The sequence below is a fragment of the Phacochoerus africanus genome, chromosome 1 (assembly GCF_016906955.1).
Source record: "Phacochoerus africanus isolate WHEZ1 chromosome 1, ROS_Pafr_v1, whole genome shotgun sequence".
Taxonomy (NCBI): domain Eukaryota; kingdom Metazoa; phylum Chordata; class Mammalia; order Artiodactyla; family Suidae; genus Phacochoerus; species Phacochoerus africanus.
The window spans coordinates 111,508,433-111,534,016 of NC_062544.1; the positions used below are offsets into that span (position 1 = coordinate 111,508,433).

General features: G+C 50.6%; 1 protein-coding gene across 3 annotated transcripts; it reads right to left on the reverse strand.

Moving 5' to 3' along the window:
- Nucleotides 1-141: 141 nt before the first annotated feature.
- SHISA5 (shisa family member 5) lies at nt 142-24,356 on the reverse strand. 3 transcript variants are annotated; one of them, XM_047773497.1, is made up of 6 exons: nt 24,190-24,356; nt 19,308-19,464; nt 8,685-8,768; nt 1,763-1,878; nt 1,394-1,606; nt 142-1,309 (listed from the first exon to the last, which is right to left on the reverse strand). In XM_047773497.1, exons 1-6 carry the CDS (start codon nt 24,260-24,262, stop codon nt 1,230-1,232), a joined length of 723 nt encoding a protein of 240 aa, XP_047629453.1. In that variant the 5' UTR covers nt 24,263-24,356; the 3' UTR covers nt 142-1,229. The 3 variants fall into 3 exon arrangements, with proteins under 3 accessions (XP_047629453.1, XP_047629461.1, XP_047629471.1); XM_047773505.1 differs by lacking the exon at nt 8,685-8,768 and having other exon boundaries at nt 24,190-24,354; XM_047773515.1 differs by lacking the exons at nt 8,685-8,768; nt 19,308-19,464; nt 24,190-24,356 and adding an exon at nt 3,241-3,353.
- Nucleotides 24,357-25,584: the final 1,228 nt, after the last annotated feature.

A 25,584-nucleotide genomic window follows, 5' to 3' on the forward strand; every position in this document is an offset into this window, starting at 1 on the left:
CACCCTTCATAGCAGGATGATGAGACGTCTGAGCCCAATAAAAGTAAGGGAAATGAACTCCAAATATTGGATGGAAATGGTTGGTACCTGGCCTAATACACAATCCCAGCAGCCAAGGCCACAAAAAAGGGGGACAGCAGCTCCAAATACTTGCATTTATCATAAACAAGGGTGCAGACTCTAGATTCTCAAAAACACACGAACAGGTACAAAGCTACAATGTGGTAAGACATTAATAGAGGAGAGGGAACACCGAGGTATTGTGTCTGGGCCAAAGCAGCCACCCAGGGCCCCTTCCACCTTTGGTCCAGATGACCCCTTGGCCCAGGTGTCCCCACTGCCAGGACAGACTGTGGACTGGGGTACAGGAGCTAGATAGTCTGTGAGGCTGGTGCTGGGGAAGCAGGGGCTATCACGTTAGACAGTCTCTCTCCTCTGGGGCAATTTCTCTCTAGGACCCAGGGGTTTCAGCCTCACAGCAATTATAACACACTTTGAAACAAAGCAGGTAAAATGTTTAGCTCAAAAAACACTGCAGGAATGACACCTGAGTGTGTAGGTAGACAGAGGCCAGCCTGTGCATCTGTGGCGGGAGTCAGGGCGGCCAGAACCATGGGTAAATGTGGCTTTCCAGGTGGTCCCAGGAAGGATGCAAGAGTCCAGGCAGAGAGTGCTCGAGGGAGGGTGCGGCTGTGCCTGAGATGTTTTGATATCAGGAGGCTGCCCTCCCTCCAATGGGCAAGGCACAGGCTGTGGGAGCTGTGGGCTGTCTGCCACAAGGGTTGAAACCCACCTCTGGCTGGCTCCCAAGCCTCACCTCACCCACTTGTCTGCATCACAGCTCTGGTTCTTTGAAGGCAAGTCTGGGGACAAGCCATGGCCTTGAGCAGTGGCCAGCATTCCTCAGAAACTGGAACACGGGTGCACTGTGCCCACAAAAAGCTGTGCTATCCTAGGGTGACAACCCCCATTTGGCCTCCTGGGCTGTCTGGAAGAGAACCATTCTTTCAGTTTTGCTTGAGATTTCAGAAGCATAATTTCAAGTCAGGAAGGGAACAAGCTATGGTCCCAATTAACTCTGGGAAGGATTGTCCTCCACCCCTCACAAGAAACTTCGTGTACAAATAGGACACACACACCACGCACGGGAAGAAACAAGACCGTGCCTGCATACCCATTCACATACACACATGACAGATCAAGTGGCAGCCAGAGATGCAAGGGTGTGCTCAGAGAGCTGCCTTCGGGGGATCCACGTAGGCCGGATTGTAAGGAGGCTGACTGGCAGGATAGGGCATGGCCGCACCTCCTGAAAATGGAGAGGACACTGGTTGGCTGTGGGCATGCGGGCAGCAGGGGGGTCGGGAGGGGTCTGGGTCAGCAGGATACTCACCAGCCATTGTCTCGTGGTAGGCGGGGGGACCCATGGGCTGGGCTGGGTAGGGTGGTGGGTACTGCGTTGGGTAGGGTGCAGCTGGCATCGCTGGCTGGGAGGGCATGGAATGGTAGCCCTGGTACGTCGGTCCTGGATAGCTGGGTGGCACACTTGGAGGTTGTGGGTAAGGGGCGTGTACCACTGTGGTGGCCGTGGTGGTAGTCACGACCGCTGCAAAGAGAGTCCCAGTCAGGACCCTCAGGCTTGCCACTCCTCTCTCCAGCTTAGCCCCATCAGGGCCCTGGTCAGCTCCCCTACCACCCTGAGTCTGTCCCTGCACACAAGGGGTCACAGTGGGACAAGGCGGGTGGGGGTGGGTATGCTTACGACGTGGTCGGCGGCACATCTTGTACAAACAGCAACAGGAGCAGGTGAAGCAGATGATGATGGTGACAACAGACAGCACAAAGATAGTCAGGCCGACAGCTACAGTCGTTCCAAACCTGCCGAAAAGCCAATCATGACCCAGCGCTTCTAGCCCATGCCCAGGACCTGCTTGCAGTCCATACCACACCCATGCCCAAGGGGCACCCCTCTTGCCAGAGGAGACTCTGGGCAACAGGTAGAGCAACTTCTAGGGTGTACAGCTTGATCCTGTGTCAACCTGAAGTGTTTCCTCAAGTCTAAAAGGGAGTGAGCTGTGAGTCTATGTGAAGCACCTTGCCCAGGGGCTGCCCCCTTGCTACATCCTCGATAGCTCAGGAAGGCGTTCAAGTGCCTCCCCCGTACACACATCTTGTCCACTTCTACCAAGGCAGCAGCAACTATTCATCGGTGCTGTGTGGCTTGAACCAAAAACAGCAGTGGGCAGGACAGACCAACTCGTGGCTTCCAGAAGCCCACAGATCATTACAGAAGATGGGTGTTGAGAAGAAAAATGATGCAGGTGACAAAAACGGAGAGAAGTTCCAGGAGAGTGGAGGCCAGGTGTGGCCAGGCCAATAAGGAGAGGCACTCAGAGAAACCAGGGCAGGGCTGCTGACAGTGCACCTGCTGGGTGCCAAACACTGTGCCAGGGGTCCACATACACCTGCACTCTGGCCAGCAGCAAACTATAAGCCCTGCCTTCTGGAGGAAGCCTTCCTGCCTACACAGACCCTCAGCAAGGACCAGGAGTGGAGGCCTGCCCCCTTAGAAAGCAGGCCCTGGGCAGGAAGTTCACCAAAGCTGACTTTCATAGGCAGCCACAGCCCCTTGCTGTCCTCCCCTGTTCCCAGAGGCCAAGCGGTATTCTAATAAAAGGTAACTGCATCAAGCACATTAAAACATGTGTGGGGCTTGGTGAGCTGTAGGTATCCACCTCCCCGGAGGCCTGGGGGAGGCTGGGGACCCCCACCACCCTGGGTGGGGGGGCTTCCATCTCACAGCCCCAACAGGCAGCACAAGCTCAGCAGGGCCCAGAGTCACAGCCAAAGGACAGACTAAGGGCAGACCCTTCACACTCCAGACTCAAAATACCCAACTGCCTACTCTGTGAGGCCCAGAACAAGGCCCCAAAATAGGACCATCTGAGTCAGGAGGTGCCTTCTGGCTTAACCAGAGGATTTTGTCCCTGCCCCTCACCACAGGCTCCTCCCAGATCCTCTGCTGACCCAGGGATGGAGACACACACCCCCACATTCACACACAATCAATGGCATGCAACTGCAGGGCCACCACCATCAATATTTAACCTCTATTCCCCACCCCCCAATCTCTCTCTCTCTTTCTCTCACTCTCGCTCTCACTCTCACTCTCACTCTCTTTCTCTCTCTCTCTTCTGTTGCTGTCTGTCATACACATAACAGTATGGTGCCCAAGCTCACCCCATGTTAGCCTCCGCCTTCAGTCAGGGGCCTCTTATACCCCTGGACTTCCCCTTTCCATCATGGGGCCACTCAGTTTCAATCTCCTCCCCTTTCCAGGAAAAGTAAAACGAATCTCCTCGGCCCTCCCTTAACCTTGACGTCACAGGCAGGAAGGACAGATGCAAGGGCCTCTTAAAGACACAGTACAGCCACCCAGGCGCCCCAGCTGCTCCCAGCTATGCTCCCAGGGGCTACCAGAGGGGAGGGAAGCACACAGGCATCTTCCCAGCGCTGCCTCCACAGCTCCGCCTGCTCAGGCCTGGCCTCTCAGGGCACCATCCACCCCAAGTCCAGGACAGCACTAGCATGGGTCCGAGACACACACCTGGCAGCCCAGCTCAACCAGCCAGTCCTATTCCAGCTGTCCCCTCAACAGGCACCTTTAGCTATCTAAGCCCACCAGCACACCCACCCAGGGGGCACCACCAGCCCATCCCCTCAACAACTCCTCTCCCACCTGTGCATGCTCCAAGCCACAAGCCTGCCTGAGGCTGAACCTGCTTCCTCAGGACAATGCAGATGCCTCCTCAAGTCCCCTTGACCACCTGGCCAGGTCTGATCTTGTCACTCATGGTGGAAAACACAGTATGGCTCCTGTAGCTCTTGGGATCACACCGGAATTTGCTTTATAATTTACTTGTTTAACTCTATGTGATACATGTATCTGTACGTGTGTGTGTGTTTATGTATCTCACACAGTAAAGCAAATGTTAATCTTTTTCTTCTTTTTTTCTTTTTAGGGCCGCACCTGCAGCATATGGAGGTTCCCGGGCTAGGGGCTGAATCAGAGCTGCAGCTGCCAGCCTATGCCACAGGCACAGCAACATGGGATCCAAGCCGTATCTGTGACCTATGTCGCAGCTTGTGGCAACGTGAGATACTTAACCCACTAAAGGAGGCCAGGGATCAAACCTGCCTCCTCAGGGACACTGTGTTGTTCTTAACTCACTGAACAACAACAGGAACTCCCAGATGTTAATCTTTAATTAAAAGTCTAAACAGGAGTCCCCTGGTGGCCTAGCAGGTTAAGGATCTGGTGTTGTCACTGCTATGGCAAAGGTTTGATCCCTGGCCTGGGAACTTCTGCATGTTGCATGCATGGCTGAAAAAATAAAGGGGTGGGGGAGTCAAATATAAAATAAAATGCCCTGTGTGGTCCAGCCACATCACCCTCTTTTCAGCTTTTGAAAGTACCCTGCTGTGTCCTACACCTCAGGGCTTTTGCACATGCAATCCCGCCTGTCCCATTGACTCTTTTCCTCCTCTCACACCAATACAATTAATTCTTTTGTTTTTTGTTTTTTTGTGGGTTTTTTTTTTTTTTTTTTTTTGCCATTTCTAGGGCTGCTCCCATGGCATATGGAGGCTCCCAGGCTAGGGGTCGAATTGGAGCTGCAGCCACTGGCCTACACCACAGCCACAGCAACACCAGACCCTTAACCCACTGAGCAAGACCAGGGATCGAACCCACAACCTCATGGTTCCTAGTCAGATTCGTTAACCACTGAGCCACGACGGGAACTCCATTGATACAATTAATTCTTGTTCACCTTTCAGACCCAGCTGAAAATGTTACTTCCTTGGGACACCTTTCCTGACCATGCAGATGAGGTCAGGCTCCTTGATAAATCCTCTTAAAGAATCAAATTCCTGTCTACCTTAATGTATAAGCATATACTCCTTTGCATGAGCATTTCATTAACATGCATCTTGTCCCCAGCCTGTGATTCATGGATGCAGAGACTGCACCTGCTTTGGACCATCACTGAATCTCTGGTGCCTGGCCATACAGCATGTGCCCAATAAGGATTTGATATATGAATAAATTCACTCAGGGACCCGCGTAGGGAGCATCTAGTAGAACAGCAAGGCATGATGCCCTGAGGAAGAACAATATTTGAAGGGTAGCTGCAGAGTGGGGTAGGGGCCAGAGGCCACAACAGGCCATAAGACTAACAGAACCACACCTCTGAGAGAAAGGAATGGGGTTTCCCAAGGCCGGGCTACCTTCCAGGTCAAAGAGTCCAGAGGCTAATTTCAGAAGGCAGGGTCGGCCTAGGCAGGAAGGGACAGGAGGCCACGGGAGCAAAAGCCCAGGCAAGAAGCTTGTGGTGGGATTGAATGGGCTGGTCCCCAGGAGGCCAAAGACTCCCAACATGCAGACACTGGAAAGGCCATCTCTGGAACCAGGACACCAGTACTCTTACCATGATGCTGGTCAGGCAGCACACGGCCATCACACAGCAGGTGTGGGAGCCATGTGGGAGCCATGGGAAGGGCGCTGTGAGGGCTGAGAACAGACACAGGTTCGCCATGCCTCACCTAAATGCACCTCCATGCCTTCCTCCTGCATCCAGAGTAACCAGTGCACAGGGTCAGGATTGACCTGCCAGCAAGCTAAAAGCCAGCAGTTCCACCACTCAAAACACATCATTCCTCAAAAAGACAATAAATAAATAAATAAATAAATAAAAGACAAAAAATAAAAAAATTTAAAAAAAAAAAGGAGTTCCCGACATGGCGCAGTGGTTAACGAATCCGACTAGGAACCATGAGGTTGCGGGTTCGGTCCCTGCCCTTGCTCAGTGGGTTAACGATCTGGCGTTGCCGTGAGCTATGGTGTAGGTCGCAGACGCGGCTCAGATCCCGTGTTGCTGTGGCTCTGGCGTAGGCCGGCAGCTGTTACAGCTCCGATTCGACCCCTAGCCTGGGAATCTCCATATGCCACGGGAGCGGCCCAAGAAATGGCAAAAACACAAAAATTAATTAATTAATTAATTAATTTTAAAAAAACAAAAAATAAAAAAAATTAAAAAAAAAAAAACACACACCATTCCTGCCACACCATCTCATGAGTGGCAAAGAACAGGGAAGGGACAATCAGAACCCAAGAGAACCATGATGGAACCAGCCAATGCCCATCAACAGGGCAGGATGAGAGTCACCTGCCAAAGTGGGTGGTGGGCAGAAGACCCACATACATAACATGGCCACACTATGGGGAGCACAGAGCCCATGTCAAGGGAGGATGCCACACAGCCAGGAAGTGAAAGGCAGATGGGGTCTCATCTGAGTCCTGTGCTGATCTGGTGCCTTGTTCTTAGGGAACCCAAGGGGTTTCCCAAAGGAAAAGCTGAGTTCAAGGGTCCATGAAGGAAGGAGGAGGGGTCGGAAGTGGGGAGGGGGGCAGAGCTGACCCAGGCCCCCTCAGCATATAGGTCCTTCCCCTGTAGGGTGTCCCCAGAGCCTCCAACCAGGCTGGACCCCATTAAGGAATCAACGCTCCAGTGGACAAACAACAGTGTCCTTGGCCAAGGGGGCAGCGGACAAACCTTCACCCAAGAGGATGGCTCTATGGGGGCCTAGACATGTGGCCACCTGGTGTCATGGATAATCCCATCCCTCTGCCCTCTGGGCACCTGCTTCTTGAGCCCTAAACCTTTATAGGGCAGGAGCTGTGCAAGACACTGGGGTTCTGCTCAGAAGCAAAAAAGCAATGGGGCTAGACTGGGGCGGGGGTGCCAGGGCAGAGGGAACATCATCAGCTCTCCCAGGGGATGGGCAGGGTAGCCTGAGGGGAGGCATCAGCGAGGGAGAAGTGCTCCTGAGCTGGCCCTGGGAATCCACTTCTCTGCCCTTCCAGCAACCTTGTTCTGCAGTGTGGAATCCACCACTGGTCCTTCTCAACACTCACAGACTGGCCAGCCCTCCTCTTGTCTCCCACCTCTCTGACCCCTCCCTCTCAGCTCCTGCAGCCCTTCCTCAAATGTTGCTGACCCTCAGACTGGGTCCTCAACACACTCAATCCCACCCAAATCCAAGCACTTCATCTGAAACCCACTCCTTATCTACCCCTTATCCCCTGCACAGGGCACAGAGCAGGGTGCACCATCCCCTCCCCTCCCTCGGCCACCCTCCTACCTCTGGCCTCTTAATACCTGGCCCAGGACACCATGGCTGTCTCCACCACAGCCTGCCACACCTTCCTGGCCTGCTCCTGTCCTCCTCCAGGAAGCAGCCATAGTGGTCTTTTTCCCAAAACACTGTGCAGACCTCAGCACTACCGAGAAACCCCTGTGGTACCCACTGTCCCCAGGACAAGGCTCACACTGGCTGGACATCACAATCTCCCATGTGGCCAACTAAAAGCCCACAGTCCTGGGCCTCAGCAAAGGGGGTGGGGTGGGGTCCTTGGGTGTGAAGCCAGGATCAGCAACATTTGAGGAAGGGCTGCAGGAGGAGCAGAACAGAACGCCTGGCCCCCGGTGCAGGGGGCACAGCACCACCTTGTCCCCACCCCCTCCTATAGGAGTCCTGCCCAACTCCTGTGAGCTAGAGAGGCCTGACACCTGCCCAGGCCCACAATGCAAGATGGGAGAGGACCAGAACTTAGACCTCCCCCTACACACACACACACACACAAAGGCCCAGAGGCCAAAATTTCTTCCTCCAAAGGGGTAACCAGGCCTGGGTAGAACTTCTCCTAAGAGGGGTTCTAGATCCACCAAGGAAGGGGGCACAATGCACGTGTGACACACTCCACCAGGAAAACACACACAAGCAGAGCAACTGCATGCCCATTCCATTCACATGAAGTGTGCATCACAACACCTGTCATGGTGGCATCAGGACAGGCCAGGAACCTGGCCAAGGGGACTGGAGTTTGGGAGACTGGGTTGGGGTTGTTCCCTGCCCCCCAACAATAAGCATGACCCACAAACCCTGATGTTATCCCAGCATCAGTTATCCCAGCATCTTTACCACACTATCATTTTCCCATCACCTGCAGTACCATCACCCCCAACAGTGTCACTGCTGCCACCATTACCCACCATCAGCATCCCCATCACATCTCCCTGTCACTGTCACCCCATCATGTGCCAACAGAGCCTCCATTACCATCAGCCTCCCCACCATCAACACACACTACCGCCCCATTACCGCACACCCACCATCACCCTATCCCCACCACCACTGCACCTGCCACTATCACTACCATTGCACAATCACCACATTCAGCACTCTACCCCCGTGACCTCATCCCTGTCACCACTGCCTCATCATCACCACCTCCTGCCACTATTGTCCCCATCACTGTCGCTCCCTCATCATCACCTATACCCACAGATCATCTGCATCCACCCTATCACCTAGGACAATATGAACACCCTCACTTGGCCTTTCAATTGTCAACCCCCAACCACAGTCACCCCCACCCCTAGCAAAAATGATGAGGATACAACTTCCCACACAAGGATCAAAAGTCCTGGAGGTCAGACATGGTGAGGGCTTCCCTGGGGCCCTACCCCAAGGACTCTGTGCCACCCCAGTGCCCACAGCCCTTTTGAGCCCCCTTGTCATCTCTGCCAGGAAGATGCACCTAGCCTGAAGGTTTTATTTACCCTGACATGGGGTCGCTGTCCAAGCTGGAGCGGAACCTCAGTGCTGAGCCCAGCTGCTCTCCTGGCTCCACACTGGCGGGGACACTGCAAAGAGGAAACCTCATAATTAACATGCCTGAGCCCCAAGCAGCACACCAGGAACAAACTTTACCTTAGCAACCATGCAGAACATGCCTAAAAACCAACCCTGTACCAGGCCAGAGAGGTAGCCCTTGTGGCCTCCTGAGGGTGGATATCACATACCCCAGGATCTCAGGCTACAGTGCCACCATCCTTCCAAAATGATGGAACATTCTCCAGGCCAGACCACATGTGAGGCCACAAAACCAGTCTCAAGAGATACGACAATATAGCTATCATACAAAATATCTGCTCCGGAAGTTCTCTTATGGTACAGTGGGTTAAGAACCTGACATTGCTACAACTGTGGCACAGATTCAATTCCTAGCCTAGGAATTTTCACATGCTGCGGGCGCAGCCAAAAAAGAGGGAGAGAGAGAAATAATGCAAAAAGATAAAACTACAGAATAAAAACGGGGGAGTTCCTGTTGTGGCTCAGCAGGTTTAGAACCCAACTAGTACCCATGAGGATGCAGGTTTGATCCCTGGCCATCCTCAGTGGGTTAAAGGATCCTGCATTGCCCTGAGCTGCAGTGTAAGTTGCACACACGGCTTGGATATGCCATGGTTGTGGCTGTGGTGTAGGCCAGCAACTGCAACTCTGATTAAACCCCTCTCCTGTGAACATCCATGTGACTCAGGTGTAGCCCTGAAAAGAAAAAAAAAAAAAAAAAACGGGGAAATAACTATAGGTACAACAGAGATTTCTTAAAATAACAACTTTGTTGGAGTTCCCAAAATGGCTCAGTGGTTAATGAATCCAACTAGGAACCATGAGGTTGCGGGTTCATTCCCTGGCATCGCTCAGTGGGTTCAGGATCTGGGGTTGCTGTGAGCTGTGGTATAGGTTGCAAATTCGGCTCGGATCCTGAGTTGCTGTGGCTGTGGCGTAGGCCAATGGCTACAGCTCCAATTAGACCCCTAGCCTGGGAACCTCCATATGCTACAGGTGTGGCCCTAGAAAAGGCACCAAGACAAAGACAAAACAAAACAAAACCAAAAAACAACTTTGTTGATTTGAACAAATCACCAGTGAAATAGTATTTTTGAAATAAGTAGAGAAAACTCAAAATAGACTAGTATTACAACCTATTAATGGAGTTCCCGTCATGGCTCAGTGGTTAATGAATCCGACTAGGAACCATGAGGTTGTGGGTTCGGTCCCTGGCCTCGCTCAGTGGGTTAAGGATCCAGCGTTGCCGTGAGCTGTGGTGTAGGTTGCAGACGAGGCTCGGATCCCGAGTTGCTGTGGCTCTGGTGTAGGCTGGTGGCTACAGCTCTGATTAGACCCCTAGCCTGGAAATCTCCATATGCCATGGGAGCAGCCAAAGAAATGGCAAAAAGATAAATAAATAAATAAATAAAAACTATTAGTGAATTTCCATCAATTGTGCCAAATGTATTATTGATACAGTGACTTTTTTTTTTTTTTTTGGTCCTTTTAGGGCCACACCAACGACATATGGAGGTTCCCAGGCTAGGGGTCCAATCAGAGCTGTAGCCACCAGCCTACACCAGAGCCACAGCAATGTGGGATCCAAACCTCGTCTGTGACCTACACCACAGCTCATGGCAACCCCAGATCCTGAACCCACTGAGCAAGGCCAGGGATCAAACCCACCTCATGGTTCCTAGTCGGATTTGTTTCCACTGCACCACAACGGGAACTCCATGACTATATTTCTTTTTGAAGGGCTCATTTGTACTAACAAAAACTAACTTTTTTTGTTGTTGTTTTTTAGGGCCACACCCACAGCATATGGAAGTTCCCAGGCTAGAGGTCGAATCAGAGCTGTAGCTGCCGGCCTACACCACAGCAACAGCAATGCCAGATCCGAGCTGCATCTGCAACCTACACTACAGCTCACAGCAATGCTGGATCCTTGACCCACTGAGCGAAGCCAGGGATCGAACCCACATTCTCATGGATCCTCATCGGGTTCGTTAACCACTGAGCCACGATGGGATCTCCCCAAAAACTAACATTTAAGGAGTTCTCTTGTGGCATAGCAAGTTAAGGATCTGGCATTGTCACTGCAGCAGCTTGGGACACTGCTCTGGCATGGGTTCAATCCCTGGGTGGAGAAATTCCACATGTCACAGACACAGCCAAAAATGAAAAGAAAGAAAAGAAAAGGAAAAGAAAGGCAGGGAAAAACTTAGCAGAAAGCTCAGCTTTTAATCACCTCAGTCTCTGCAATTACGCCAAGGTGACCTCAGAGTGCTTGTGTCCTGGGCAAAAGCAACATCAATCCCCTAGAGGGAGAGACCTGAGCTCCAAATTTCTACTCAGTTTTGCAAATGCAATGTTTGGTACACAACTGAAAATTTTCAGGAACACTAGACAACATGAATAGCAAATAAAAGAAAAAAAACTGACAATAGAAATATTCACAAGGGCTTCAAATGTTGAAATTATCAGACCCTGACATCAAAACAACTCACACTGGAGGAGTTCCCATTGTGGCGCAGTGGAAACAAATCCGACTAGTATCCATGAGGATGAAGACGTGGGTTCGACCCCTGACCTCACTCAGTGTGTCGGTGATCCAGTGCTGCTATGAGTTGTGGTGTAGGCCGGCAGCTGCAGCTCCAGGCCCTAGCCTGGGAATTTCCATATGCCATGAGTACAGCTCTAAAAAAAATAAAAAATGAAAAATAAATATAATCAATCAACCAGAGGAAGCCCAAACAAATATATGCACACTGAAGCCCAGAGACACAAAAAGATGGTAAATATAAATACAAAAGATAATAGGTGGGAGTTCCCGTCGTGGCGCAGTGGTTAACGAATCCGACTAGGAACCATGAGGTTGCAGGTTAGGTCCCTGCCCTTGCTCAGTGGGTTAACGATCCGGCGTTGCCGTGAGCTGTGGTGTAGGTTGCAGACGCGGCTCGGATCCCGCGTTGCTGTGGCTCTGGCGTAGGCCGGTGGCTACAGCTCCAATTCAACCCCTAGCCTGGGAACCTCCATATGCCGCGGGAGCGGCCCAAGAAATAGCAACAACAACAACAACAACAACAACAACAAAAGACAAAAAGACAAAAAAAAAAAAGATAATAGGTGAATTACGGAATACAGTTTACAAAAGTTCTTATGTATGCACAATCAGATTCTTAAGACGTGTGAGATTGAGGCAGAAGCAATCTTTATTTTATTTATTTATTTAATTTATTTATTTATTTATTTATTTATTGTCTTTTTGCCATTTCTTGGGCCGCTCCCACGGCATATGGAGGTTCCCAGGCTAGGGGTCGAATCGGAGCTGTAGCTGCCAGCCTTCGCCAGAGCCACAGCAACGCAGGATCCAAGCCGCATCTGCAACCTACACCAGAGCTCACGGCAACGCCGGATCCTTAACCCACTGAGCAGGCCAGGGATCGAACCCGCAACCTCACGGTTCCTAGTCAGGTTCGTTAACCACTGCACCATGACAGGAACTCCAGAAGCAATCTTTAAAAAGATAATGACTGGAGTTACTCAGTTTTCCTGGGTATCTCCCAAAAATTCAGGAGATATGCATGTTATTAAAATCGTTTGTTTCTCTCCGAGTTTTTTTTTTTTAAAAGATAACAGCTGCAAATTTTCCAAAACTTAAAAGAAAAAGCCAGTGATTCCAGAAGTACTATGAACCCCAAGCAGAAAAAATTCAAAAAAGCCATACCTAGGCACATCATAGTAAAACTGCTGAAAAACAAGAAAAATCTTTAAAAGCAGAGAAAAGGAATTCCTGTCGTGGCTCAGTGGTTAACTAATCCGACTAGGAACCATGAGGTTGTGGGTTCGATCCCTGGCCTCACTCAGTGGGTTAAGGATCCAGCGTTGCCGTAAGCTGTGGCGTAGGTTGCAGACGTGGCTCGGCTCTGGGGTTGCTGTGGCTGTGGCCGGCAGCTACAGCTCCGATTAGACTCCTAGCCTGGGAACCTCCATATGCCATGAGAGCGGCCCAAGAAATGGCAAAAAGACGGAAAAAAAAAAGGTAGAAAGAACATGATCTCAGATAAAGCCTAAAGATGAAGGAAGCAGAGTGCCCATTGTAGCACAGTGGAAACGAATTGGACTAGGAACCGTGAGGTTTCCGGTTCAATCCCTGGCCTTTCTCGGTGGGTTCAGGATCCGGCATTGCCATGAGCTGTGGTGTAGGTTGCAGACATGGCTCGGCTCTGGTGTTGCTGTGGCTGTGGTGTAGGCCAGCAGCTAGAGCTCTGATTAGACCCCTAGCCTGGGAACCTCCATATGCCTCAGGTGGGGCCCTAAAAAAGACAAAAAGACCAAAAAAACAAAACAAAAAAAGATGGAGGAAGCAATATGCAGAAAAAATATATATGGATAAATGTAAATAAATATTCACTGTTAGGAACAATTAAAATACTGGCTTTGGGAAATGAAAATCAAAACCACAATAAGGTATCACCTCATTTGGATTTTCAGTCGTGGCTCAGCAGGAATGAATTTGACCAGGTTCCATTAGGATGGAGGTTCAATCCCTGGCCTTGTTCAGCAGATTAAGGATCTGGCGTTGCCGTGAGCTGTGGTGTGGGTCGCAGACACAGCTCGGATCTGGCGTGGCCTATGGCTGTGGTGTAGGCCGGCAGCTACAGCTCTGATTCAACCCCTAGCCTGGGAACCTCCAAATGCCACAGGTGTGGCCCTAAAAAGACAAAAAAAAAAAAAAAACAAGGTATCGCCTCATGGAGTTCCCAATGTGGCTCAGCGAAAATGCGAACCCGACTAGTATCCATGAGGATGCGGGTTCAATACGTGGCCCTGCTCAGTGGGTTAAGGAACCGGTATTGCTGAGTTGCAGCATAGGTTGCAGATGGGACTCCGATTTCACCCCTAGCCAGGGAACTGCCATATGCCGCAGGTGTGGCCCTAAAAAGCAAAAAAAAAAAATCACCTCATACCTATCAGAATGGCTATCAACAAAAAGAATACAAGTGACAAATGTCTGCAAGGATGTAGAGAAAAGGGAACCCTCCTACACTGTTGGTGGGAATGTAAATTGGTGCAGCCGCTGTGGGAAACAGTATGGAGATTTCAAAAAAAGCTAAAAATAAAACTATCAGAATTCCCTGGTAGCTCAGTGGGTTAATGACCTGGCATTGGTACTGCTATGGCTTCAACTCTGCTGTTGCACAGGTTAAAAAAAAAAAAAGAATTAGTGTATCACCCAACAATTCCACTCTGTGGTATACATCCAAAAAAAAATAATAAAGAGGTTAATTTGAAAAGATACATGTACCCCAAGGTTCATAGCAGCATTATTTACAACTGCCAAGGCATGGAAGCAACCTCATTGTCCGTCCACAGATGAACAGATAAAAAAGTGGAATACTACTCAGCCATAAAAAAGAATGAATTTTGCCATTTATAGCAACATGAATAGATTTGGAGGGCATTATGCTAAATGAAATAAGTCAGATAAAGGGGAATACTGTTCATCACTTACACATGGAATCTAAAAAAATATACAAGCTAGTGAATACAACAAAAAAGCAGCAGACTCACAGATATAGCAAATAAACTAGTGGTTACCAGTGGGGAAGAGAAGTGTGTGGCAATATAGGGGTGGGAGAGTGGGAGGTATAAACCACTTCCTGTGAGATAGGCTCAAGGATGTATTTACAATATGGGGAAAATAGCCAATATTTTGTAATAACTATAGTAGGAAGTAATCTTCAAAAATTGTATTTAAGGAGTTCCCGTCCTGGCGCAGTGGTTAAGGAATCCGACTAGGAACCATGAGATTGTGGGTTCGGTCCCTGCCCTTGCTCAGTGGGTTAACGATCCGGCGTTGCCGTGAGCTGTGGTGTAGGTTGCAGACGCGGCTCGGATCCTGCGTTGCTGTGGCTCTGGCGTAGGCCGGCGGCTATAGCTCCCATTCGACCCCTAGCCTGGGAATCTCCATATGCCACGGGAGCGGCCCAAGAAATGGCAAAAAAAGACCAAAAAAAAATTGCATTTAAAAATTTTTGTACAGAATATATATATATATTTTGGTCTTTTTAATGCCACACCCACAGCATATGGAAGTTCCAAGGCTAGGGGTGAAATCAGAGCTGTAGCTGCCAGCCTATGCCACAGCCATAGCAATTGCAAATCTGAACCACATCTGCGACCTACACCACAGCTCACAGCAACATAGATCTTTAACCTACCAAGCGAGGCCAGAGCTCAAACCCGCATCCTCATGGATACTAGTCAGATTCGTTACCTTCTGAGCCACAACGGGAATTCCCAAGAGTATTGCATTTATTTATATATTTATTTTTGACTTTTGTCTTCTTTTTAGGGCCACACCTATGGCATATGGAGATTCCCAGGCTAGGGGTCAAATCAGAGCCAAAGCCACGGACCTACGCCACAGCAACTCGGGATCTAAGCCGGTCTGCGACCTACACCAATGCCAGATCTTAACCCACTGAGCAAGGCCAGGGATTGATCCTGAGTCCTCATGGATGCTAGTCAGGTTCATTAACTCCTGAGTCACGATCGGAATGCCTTCATTTTTTTAAGTGTATTAAAAAAACTTTTTTATAAAGTTCCTAGGCCAGGGATCAAATCCTCACTTCTGCAGTGACTCATCATTGCAGTTGGATTCTTAACCACAACAGGAACTCCAAAAAATTTTTTTAATGTTTTAAAAACTGAAAAGGAGTTTCTGTCACGGCTCAGTGGTTAATGAATCTGACCAGTATCCATGAGGACGCAGGTTTGATCCCTGGCCTTGCTCAGTGGGTTAAAGATCCAGCGTTGCCTTGAGCTGTGGTGTAGGTCGCAGATTCAACTCAGATCTCGTGTTGCTGTGACTGTGGTGTAGGCTGGCAGCTGTAGCTCTGATTAGACCCCTAGCCTGGTAACCTCCATATGCCAAGGCTGTGGCCCTAAAAAGACAAAAGACCAAAAAAAAAAAAAATACTGCCTTTGGGGTTCACAAGAGCATTACAAGAGCTAAAGAGAGGTACCACAAATGATAAAATGAGCAATGCATCTGAAAGCCAAAAGAATCCTAAATATGTACACAGCTAGTAAAGTATTAGGCTTAATGAAGTAAATTTGTGTGTGTGTGTGTTTGTCTTTTTGTCCTTTTAGGGCTGCACTCACAGCATGTGGAGGTTCCCAGACTAGGGGTCCAATCACAGCTGCAGCCGCTGGCCTACACCACAGCCACAGCAACGCGGGATCCAAGCCACGTCTGCAACCTACACCATAGCTCACGGCAACGCCGGATCTTCAACCCACTGAGGGAGGCCAGGGACCAAACCCACAAACTCATGGTTCCTAGTCGGATTCGTTTCTGCTGCGCCACGATGGGAACTCCTGAAGTAAATATTGACAAAACTAAAAGATTAAACATATCTGTAGACTCTTGGTAACTGATGAGACAAGCACACACAAAAATCAATAAGGATAGAAAAGATCTAAACACTATTATCACCAACTTGACCTATTTGACACTTAGATAACACTACATTCAACGACTGCAGAATATACCTTCTTTTCAGGTACATAAGAAACTCACCAAGATAAAGCATATCCTGAACCATAAAATGAGTCACAATAAATTTCAAGACTGAAATCTTTTTTTTTTTGTCTTTTTGCTATTTCTTTGGGCCGCTTCCGCGGCATATGGAGGTTCCCAGGCTAGGGGTCGAATCGAAGCTGTAGCCACCGGCCTACGCCAGAGCCACAGCAACGCGGGATCTGAGCCGCGTCTGCAACCTACACCACAGCTCACGGCAACGCTGGATCCTTAACCCACTGAGCAAGGGCAGGGACCAAATCCGTAACCTCATGGTTCCTAGTCGGATTCGTTAACCACTGTGCCACAACGGGAACTCCATGACTGAAATCTTAAAAGACATTAATACAATGACACATTATTGCTACTCAGCCACCAAAATTAACAAAATTAAAACATTCCAGGGATTACAATAATCTTTTTTTTTTTTTTGGCTTTTTAGGGCCACACCCGAAGCACATGGAGGTTCCCAGGCTAGGGGTCTGATCGGAGCTACAGCTGCCGGCCTACGCCAGAGCCACAGCAACTCGGGATCTGAGCTGTGCCTGCAGCCTACACCACAGCTCATAGCAACATCGGATCCTTAACCCACCGAATGAGGCCAGGGGTTGAACCCAAAACCTCATGGTTCCTGGTCAGATTTGTTTCTGCTGCACCATGAGGGAACTCCATCCAGCAAACATTTTCAATGGTGAAATGAGAAAAGCCTTCCCTTGGAGGCAAGAAACAAAGATGCTGTCTATCACCACTCTCAATCAACATTGTTCCAGAAAACTTAACTATTGTAATAAAGCTAAAAAAAGTAATAAAAAGTATAAGAATTGGAATGGAAGAAATAAAAACTGTCATTATTTGCACATGACATGCACATTTTTCTTTCTGGCCACACCCATAGCATGTGGAAGCTCCTGGGCCAGGGATCAAATCCATGCTGCAGTTGCAGCTTGTGCCACAGCTAAGGCAATGCTGAACCCTAAACCACTGTGCCAAAAGGCCACAATAAATGACTATTTTTGTAGAAAGTCCTAGAGCATTTTCAGTTAAAACCACTCAATAAGTAAATTTAATAAGGTCTCTGGATACAAGGTCAATTCATAAAAATTAATTATATTTATCTTGGAAGTCCCCGTGTGGCACAGCAGGTTAAGGACTCAACATTGTCTCTGTGAGGATCCCTGGCCTCGCTCAGTGGGTTAAGGATCCAGCGTTACCCTGAGCTGTCACGTGGGTCAGAGATGTGGCTCAGATCTGGTGCTGCTGTGGCTGTGACGTAGGCTGGGAGCTGTAGCTCCAATTGGACCCCCACCCTGGGAACCTCCACATGTCACAGGTGCGGCCCTAAAAATACAAAAGACAAAAAATAAAAAATAAATTAATTAATAATAAACAAAATGAGTGCTCCTGTTTTTTGTTTTTTAAATGCCAGAATAGATTAAAAAACACCCCCCCACACACACAGAAAAAAGACACTTGTAAAGACCCAAAAAGGGGAGTATATGATTCATCAGGTATCGCCATTCCCAAGGGCACTTTGTTTTTCTTTTTATAGCCGCACCTGTGAGATATGGAAGTTCCCAGGCCAGGGCTCAAAGCAGAGCTGCAGCTCCCAGCCTATGCCACAGCCATGCCAGATCCAAGCCACCTCTGTGGCATGCGGCGACATCAGATATTTAACCCACTAAATGAGGCCAGGGATCAAACCCACATCCTCACCGACAATATGTTGGGTTCTAAACACACTGAGCCACAGCAGGAACTCTCCCAAGAGCACTTTGGAAGTCTTTAGTAACTACATGCATCTCTCTGACCTGGCAATTTGCTCCAATGGACTTGGAAGAAATTCTCCCAAAGTTCTGTAAAAGGAGGTAGGAGGAAGCACACAAGGATGCCCCCTGAGGTTAGCTGTGATGGCCAATTTTGGACCCACATCACAGAGAATGACAAGACAGTGATGGGCCGGGGCCATCCACACAGCAATGTGGGTGGGTCTTACAAACACTGTAACAACTGCAAAAAGTAAGGGAGTTCATTGCACCCACAGATCCATATAGATTTTGCAAGAACTCAACAATTGAAGTAATACAAAAGACTGGCTGCCCAAGGAGTGAGGAGGGAATGGAATCATCACAGGAGATTAAAGTAAATGTATAAGGAGCTCCCACTACGGGGCAACAGGTCGGTGGCATCTTGGGAGCACTGGGATTCGGGTTCAATCCCCAATCCAGCACAGCGGGTTAAGGATCTGGTGTTGCCGCAGCTATGGCTTAGGTCAAGACTGCAACTTGGATCTGATCCCTGGCCCAGTAGCTCCATAGGCCACTGGGCAGCCAAAAATGAAAAAGAAAAAAAAAAGAAAGCAAGCAATGTGTAAGACAGTGGAAGGCTGGTCTTGCCCAGACCAATAAAGATCACCTGCCACGAGCTTAGGAGTATGACCACCTCCACACTCTACACCTGTGGCCGAAAGAAACACAGAATGTGGCAGACACACACAGTGGCCTGGAAGCTTAGTCTAAACCCAAGCTGCAGTGTATATCCAGGACTGTGGCAAGAGGACACAGGCATGACACACAGTGGGGTATACACCCATACACAATGCCCTCCAGGGCCCACAAGATACAGCTGCATAAACCACATACAACCACTGACCAGGTACTCACACACACCACAGGTACACTCTCGCCAAGGTGTCCACCCTGAGGACATGTTGGTACAAGTACAAACCTAGGGGTGAGCCACAGGGCCAGCTGAAGCCACTGACCCATGAAAACCTGCTCAGCCCAAGGCTGGGTGAGCTGGCACCCTCTAGGGTTGGGGAGAGATGGGCAAGGGACTTCCTGAGCAGAGACTGGGGAGCCCAGCCCAGAACGGGGACTCCCCAATCCCCCTACCCTCAATGCTCTGCCACCATCTTGAGGAGTCTGCGAGGCCAGAGGGGCAAGCCACCCACCCACCCTATGACACCCGGTGTACCCACCTGGCCTCTGGAACATCACACTCATCCTTGCTCCACACAAATTTCTCCAGCACATCAGAGCAGCAGTACTGGTAGTTACAGGTGCCACAGCAGAAATCAGGGCAGAACTTGGGGAAGAGGCTGCGTCCAGTAGAAACCATACACACCTCACTGTGGGCTGGAGCAGAGAAACACACGTGTTCACCTGTGGCCACAGGGCCAGGACTCAGCCATATCCCAGCCAACACGGCCCCTTCCCCAGAAAGGCCAGCAGGCCTAAGCATGCTGCGCCATCTCCAAGCCATCCCAGTCTTTGGCTACCTCTGGCCCCTGCCCCAACCAGCCTTGCCCTCTCCCCAGCCACAGCAGAGGGCCTACCTGGGCTCCCTACCTCTCCCACCAGTTCACTTGCCTCCAGATGGGATACTAAATTTTCTTCTTTTTTTCTGGGCCATACCTGTGGCATATGGAGGTTCCCAGGCTAGGGGTCCAATGGGAGCTGCAGCTGCCAGCCTACACCACAGCCCCAGCAACCTCAGATCCAAGCCGCGTCTGCGACCTACACCACAGCTCACGGCAATGACGGATCTTAACCCACTGATCGAGGGCAGGGATCGAACCCGCAACCTCATGGTTCCTAGTCAGATTTGTTTCTGCTGAGCCATGATGGGAATTCCAGGATAACTGAACTTTCTAAGTGTGAGTCTGACTGGACCACTCTTGGACCATGAGATCAAGTCCAGAGTCCGCAAGGCAGGACAAGACTACAAAAGTCCTTGAAGGTCACCCCATACTTGGGCCATATTCCTACGTTTTTCCCATCTCCCACCTTCAAATCTACTTACTCACCAAGGCCTTAGTCCAGGCCCTTCCTGCAGAAGCCACCCCAGTCCAGCAGTCACACAGCTGAACAGTAACACCCAAACCAGCTGTTGGGGGCCAGGCACTAGACTGACCAGTTATTTTTCTTTTCTTTTCTTTTTTTTAGGGCTGGCCCTGCAGCATATGAAGTTCCCAGGTTTGGGGTCAAATCAGAGCTACAGCTGCCTGCCTACACCACAGCCACGCCAGATCTGCGACCAACACCTCGGCTCATGGAAATGCCTGATCCTTAACCCACTGAGTGAGGCCAGGGATTGAACCCACATCCTCATGGATACTAGTCAGGTTCTCAATCCACTGAGCCGCAACGGGAACTCCTAGACCGACCAGTTCTTAATCCTCATTCCCTGTCCCCACTACTCAGCCACAGCAGCCTCAGCCCCCACTGGACACTATGACTTCAGAGACCAGTGCTCACAGACCAGAGCCTTACAATAGGCTGCCTCTTAACCAATTCACCAGCCACAGTCACATCCACCTCAGAAGTGTCCCCACAGCATTTAGCCATAGGCTGGGCCTGCAGCAAGTGCCTAGGAGATGTCTGTGCTCGCAGTGGCCGGGGTTCTGAGGCAATGGCACCATGTGGAGCCCCAGGACTAACCATCACATGGCTCTTAGCTGGAGATGGGATCTAAGGACATCTCCATGGGCTGGGATAAGGACAGAGCCTCAGCATACAGGGTCGTGCTGAGGGGATATGGTTGAAAAGTCTGGAAAACGATTCAGGGTTCTGGATGACCACAAAGTTTGCAAACTTGCAAGATGCTACGGCTAAAGGTTCCCATGTATCCGCCTCCTTAGGGTACATGTGCCCAGCAGCAGGAGGGAATGGTTCTGAATTCGGCCAATACAGACTCCAAATGGAACACCCAGTCCAGCAAGGCCCAGGTGATTATGTTAGGCTGGGGGTAATTCTCATGATAAACCCCGAGGTGTAGCTGTGTCGCCTGGAAACAGTCTTGGCACAGCACTGGAACTGTGAAGACCCAGCCTGGCTAGGCCCCCAGTGGGCAAAGTCTAGAGATCCAGCCTGCTCAGTGTATTGAAAGGGAGTGGAGTAGAATTTGTCATTCCCAAATATTCCTCTTTGGCATAAGGATTTTTTTTTTTTTTTTTTTTTTGCTTTTGGGGGCTGATACCTGCGGCATGTGGAAGTTCCCAGGCTAGGGGTCGAATCTCAGCTGCAGCTGGTGGCCTAGGCAACAGCCACAGCTACGCAGGATCTGAGCTGCATCTGTGATCTACACCACAGCTCATGGCAACACCAGATCCTTAACCCACTGAGGGAGGCAAAGGATCGAACCCGCATCAGCATGGATACTAGTCTGCTACACCAAGATGGGAACTCCTGCATAAGGATTATTTTAAGACAGCTTTTGGCTGAGCCTGTGGCATGCCAAAGTTCCCCGGCCAGGGATCGAACCCCCATCACGGCAGTGACCTAAGCTACAGAAGTAACACCACCAGATCCTATACCACTAGGCTACCAGAGAACTCCCAAGCAGGTTTTTTGGGGTTTTTTTTGTTGTTCGTTTTACTTATTTTTACGGCTGCACCTGCGACATATGGAAGTTTCCAGGCCAGGGACTAAATCCAAGCCTCAGTGGCACCAGATCCTTTAACCCAGTGAGCCAGGCTCAGGATTGAACCCATTCCTCCGCAGCAACTTGAGCCACTGCAGTCCCACTGCGCCACAGTGGGAACTCCTAAGGAGGTTATTATTATTATTTTGCTTTTTAGGGCTGTAGCCACAGCATACGGAGGTTCCCAGGCTAGGGGTCGAATTGGAGCTATAGCTGCCAGACTAAGCCACAGCCACAGCAACACTGGATCCAAGCCATGTCTAAGACTACACCACAGCTGACGGCAACACCAGATCCTTAACCCACTGAATGAGGCCAGGGATTGAACCTGCACTCTCGTGGTTCCTAGTCAGATTCGGTAACCACTGTGCCATGATGGGAACTCCAAGGAGGTTATTTTTTAAAAACTATAGAAGTTCTAAAAACTGATAAGTTCCCCTTTATTAGACATTTAAAAGTATAAAGGAAATCCCACAGTTCCCACTGTGGCTCAGTGGTTAACGAACCTGACTAGGAACCATGAGGATGCAGTTCGATCCCTGGCCTTGCTCAGTGGGTTAAGGACCCGGCGTTGCCATGAGATGTGGCATAGGTTGCAGGCGCGGCTCAGATCCCCTGTTGCTGTGGCTGTGGTGTAGGCCAGCAGCTGTAGCTCCGATTTGACCCTAGCCTGGGAACCTCCATATGCCATGGGTATGGCCCTAAAAAGCAAAAAAAAGGAAAAAGTATAATGGAAATCTCCATTTGTAAGGGTATCTCCCTCTGATGTACTAGGAAGAGGAAGACGACTCTCATCAATACAAAAGGAATAGTTTTTTGTTTTGGGGTTTTTGTTTTGTTTTGTTTTTTGTCTTTTTATGGCCGCACCCTTGGCATATGTAAGTTCCCAGGCTAGAGGTTGAATCTGAGTCGCAGCTGCCAGCCTATACCACAGCCACAGAAATACAGAATCGGAGCTATGTCTGTGACCTACCACACAGCTCATGGCAATACCGGCTCAAAAAGAATAGATTTAAACCTGCATAACCACCTTACCCTTGTTTACCAGCCATTTCCTGGTAACTTCCCACAACAGAATTTCCATAACAGGCTCCTAATAACTTTTTTTGTTTTTAGTTGAAGGCGATATTTAAGGTGAGGGCTTTCACCATTTGAGGCATTTTCTTCAGTTTTCCTGGGTCTCCCTCCGGTATCCAGGAGGTATATGTGTTGTTAAACTTTTGTTTGTCTCCTGTTAATCTGTCTTACATCAATTTAATTATTAGACCAGCCAAAGAACCTGGATGGCAAGAAAGGATAATGTTTCCACCCCCAGAGTATCATGCACCCATGGGCCACTGGCAGTGCAAGGTCCAAAGACAGAGGCACTGATTGACCTTGAGAAGCGACAGCTGGGAACCCGGTGGTAGGTGGGGGGAGATGCTTTCTTCTTGGCAGCTCCAGACAGAAGCCTGCTCTGGACAAAGCTGCAGGGCAGAGGACCAATGACAGGCCCAAACTAGCCAGTTGTCCACCTGCGAGCTGGTGGTAAGCACAGCCCGTGCTACTGGGTAGCTCAGGTGACCAACCTCCAGCAGGGCCTTTACAGCCACAGCCCAGCCCAAGCCTCTAAGCTGGGCCTGAAGACGCACACAGGTGACGTCTGAGCCCAAAGCCAATGATACAAATGGTCTTCTGACGCCCAGATGCTCTGAATCAGGCTCTCCAGACCTCACTGGACCAGGAAACAGGGCTGGACCTTCTCACCTTCCCACCCCAGGTCCTCTAGATGTGTCCCAGTGCCCAGGAAATAAGGTCCTTCCCTTGGAGAAAACCACCCACCCCAGAAGAATCTTCGGCTTCCTAGGGCAGGAGGTGGGTGGGGCAGTGTGCTGTTCTATTCAGTTACCCCTGAAAGGCCCCCAGCCTGGCCTCCACCATCTGTGAATCATCAGTCTACAATCAACACACACAGTTAGCATGTCTCCTCCAACGCCGGGGGCCAGCCTCAGCCGTCTCCAGGAACACCAGGGCCATGAAGGCAGGGAGTAGAGGCTCCCAGCCAACAAACAGAGGCTGAGGGAAGGTGCAGATGGAGGGTCCAGGCCTCCCTGTTGCCACCCCCTGCCCACCCCCACTAAGACCAGGAAGGGAATCCTACCCCAGCCTCTGAGGACCCAATCCCTTGGAACACTAGAGGACAGACCACCCCCCCTTCCCACCATTCCAGGACAGAGCAATGGTGGCAGCTGCCTGGGGTCAGGGCAGTGTCAGTTCACACAGGTGAGAGGCTGGGCAGGAGAGACCAGTCGTGGGGTTGGCTGACGACCTCAGAGTGATTAGAGGTCCGCTGGCGGCCCTACGGGGACAGGGCTGCCTGGGCTGGTTCCAGGGACGGCGCGCCGCGGCTGCCCCCATCCCTTCCCAGGACAAACCCCCGGCCACCCGCCAAGGCTCACCACCCGGAGGCGGCGGTAGCAGCAGCAGCAACAGCAGCAGCAGGATCCGAGGCGCGGGGGCTGAAGTGGCCATGGCTGGGCTGGCGGGCAGACTGACGGTCGCGGTGCGGCCTCAGCCTCTGCGACCCGCGCGGCGCCCCGCCCCGGCCGTTCCGGGAACCCCGCCCGGGAGGCAGAGGAGGGGAGGGTGAGGGAAGGAAAGGAAGCGGACGCCCCTCCCAGCCTCCAGGCCAGGCACACGTTAGGTGTTGGTTCCTCGGAGCAGGTTCCGCCGACGGGCACCCGGCGACCACCAAAGTTGCCTTTTGCTCTCAGGGCCCTGTCCGCCCACACCGCCAGTCCCTGTCCCGGGGTCCGGAGAAGGTCTCCTCGAGGATCTGCGTCCTGGTCCTTGAGCTTCTGCTGGGTGCTGCTGGCAGGCCCGGGTGCTGGGCTCAGAGCCCTCCCCCGCCCGCACTCGCCGGGGAGGGATACTCCCCAGAGGTACTTTAGGGTGAAGTGGGGTGGTGTGGCAAACCTCTGCACACAGTAGGCGCCTGACAGATGCTGGTTCCTGTTTGGATGCCTAGTTCAGAAGCTTCCCAGGACTCCAGCTCTGAAGACACTCCTCCTGGAGTGACAACCCTATGCCCTTGTTCACCCTACCTTGAGTCCAGGTAGGCTCACCCCTGCCTCAGGGCAAGCTTGGCTCCAATGGCCTGGTTTGTGGGTTAGGAACTGGCAGCTCCAGGCACACATTAGGCCACCACCTGGCTCAGAATGGGGCCAGTTGGCCCCAATCACTGCTGCCAGAACATAGGCTCTCAAAGACACCCTTAGATGGGGCCACGGCTAATAGGCCTCAGATGCCCCCTCACTGTGGGTGGTCAGGGTATAACAGAGCAGGACCATATGGGGCCTTCCTAGGACAGATCCCTTCCCTGCTTTAGTTCCTCTGGCAAGTACCTAGGTAATAATATCTGGTGCACATTTCCTGAGTTGTTTTATAGATGCTAAGTATGTAGCCCTCCCCGCCCACCCCTGGCCTAATGGCCGCTTTGATTGCTTGACAGTTAACACCTGTGATACTACCCTGTTACCTCACCATCAACGAATCAGAGAATTGTGCAGAGCTGATTACCTTCCCTGTGACTTGACTCCCCTCTCTGGCTTTTAATAAAAATGCTTTGCTAAATCCCATGGGGAAATTAAGATGTTTTGAGCACCAGCTGCCCCAGGTACCTTGCTTGGTGCCTGTCAATAAATGCTGCACTTTCCTTCGCCACAGCCTAGGCTCAGTAGCTTTGCTTTACTGCACACAGGCCAGTGGACTCTAGCTTGGTTTGATAACAAGGGGTCCCTGAATAGCCAGGGCTGGGAAGCTGGACTACTGTCTTAGTCCCTTGGGGCAGCTAT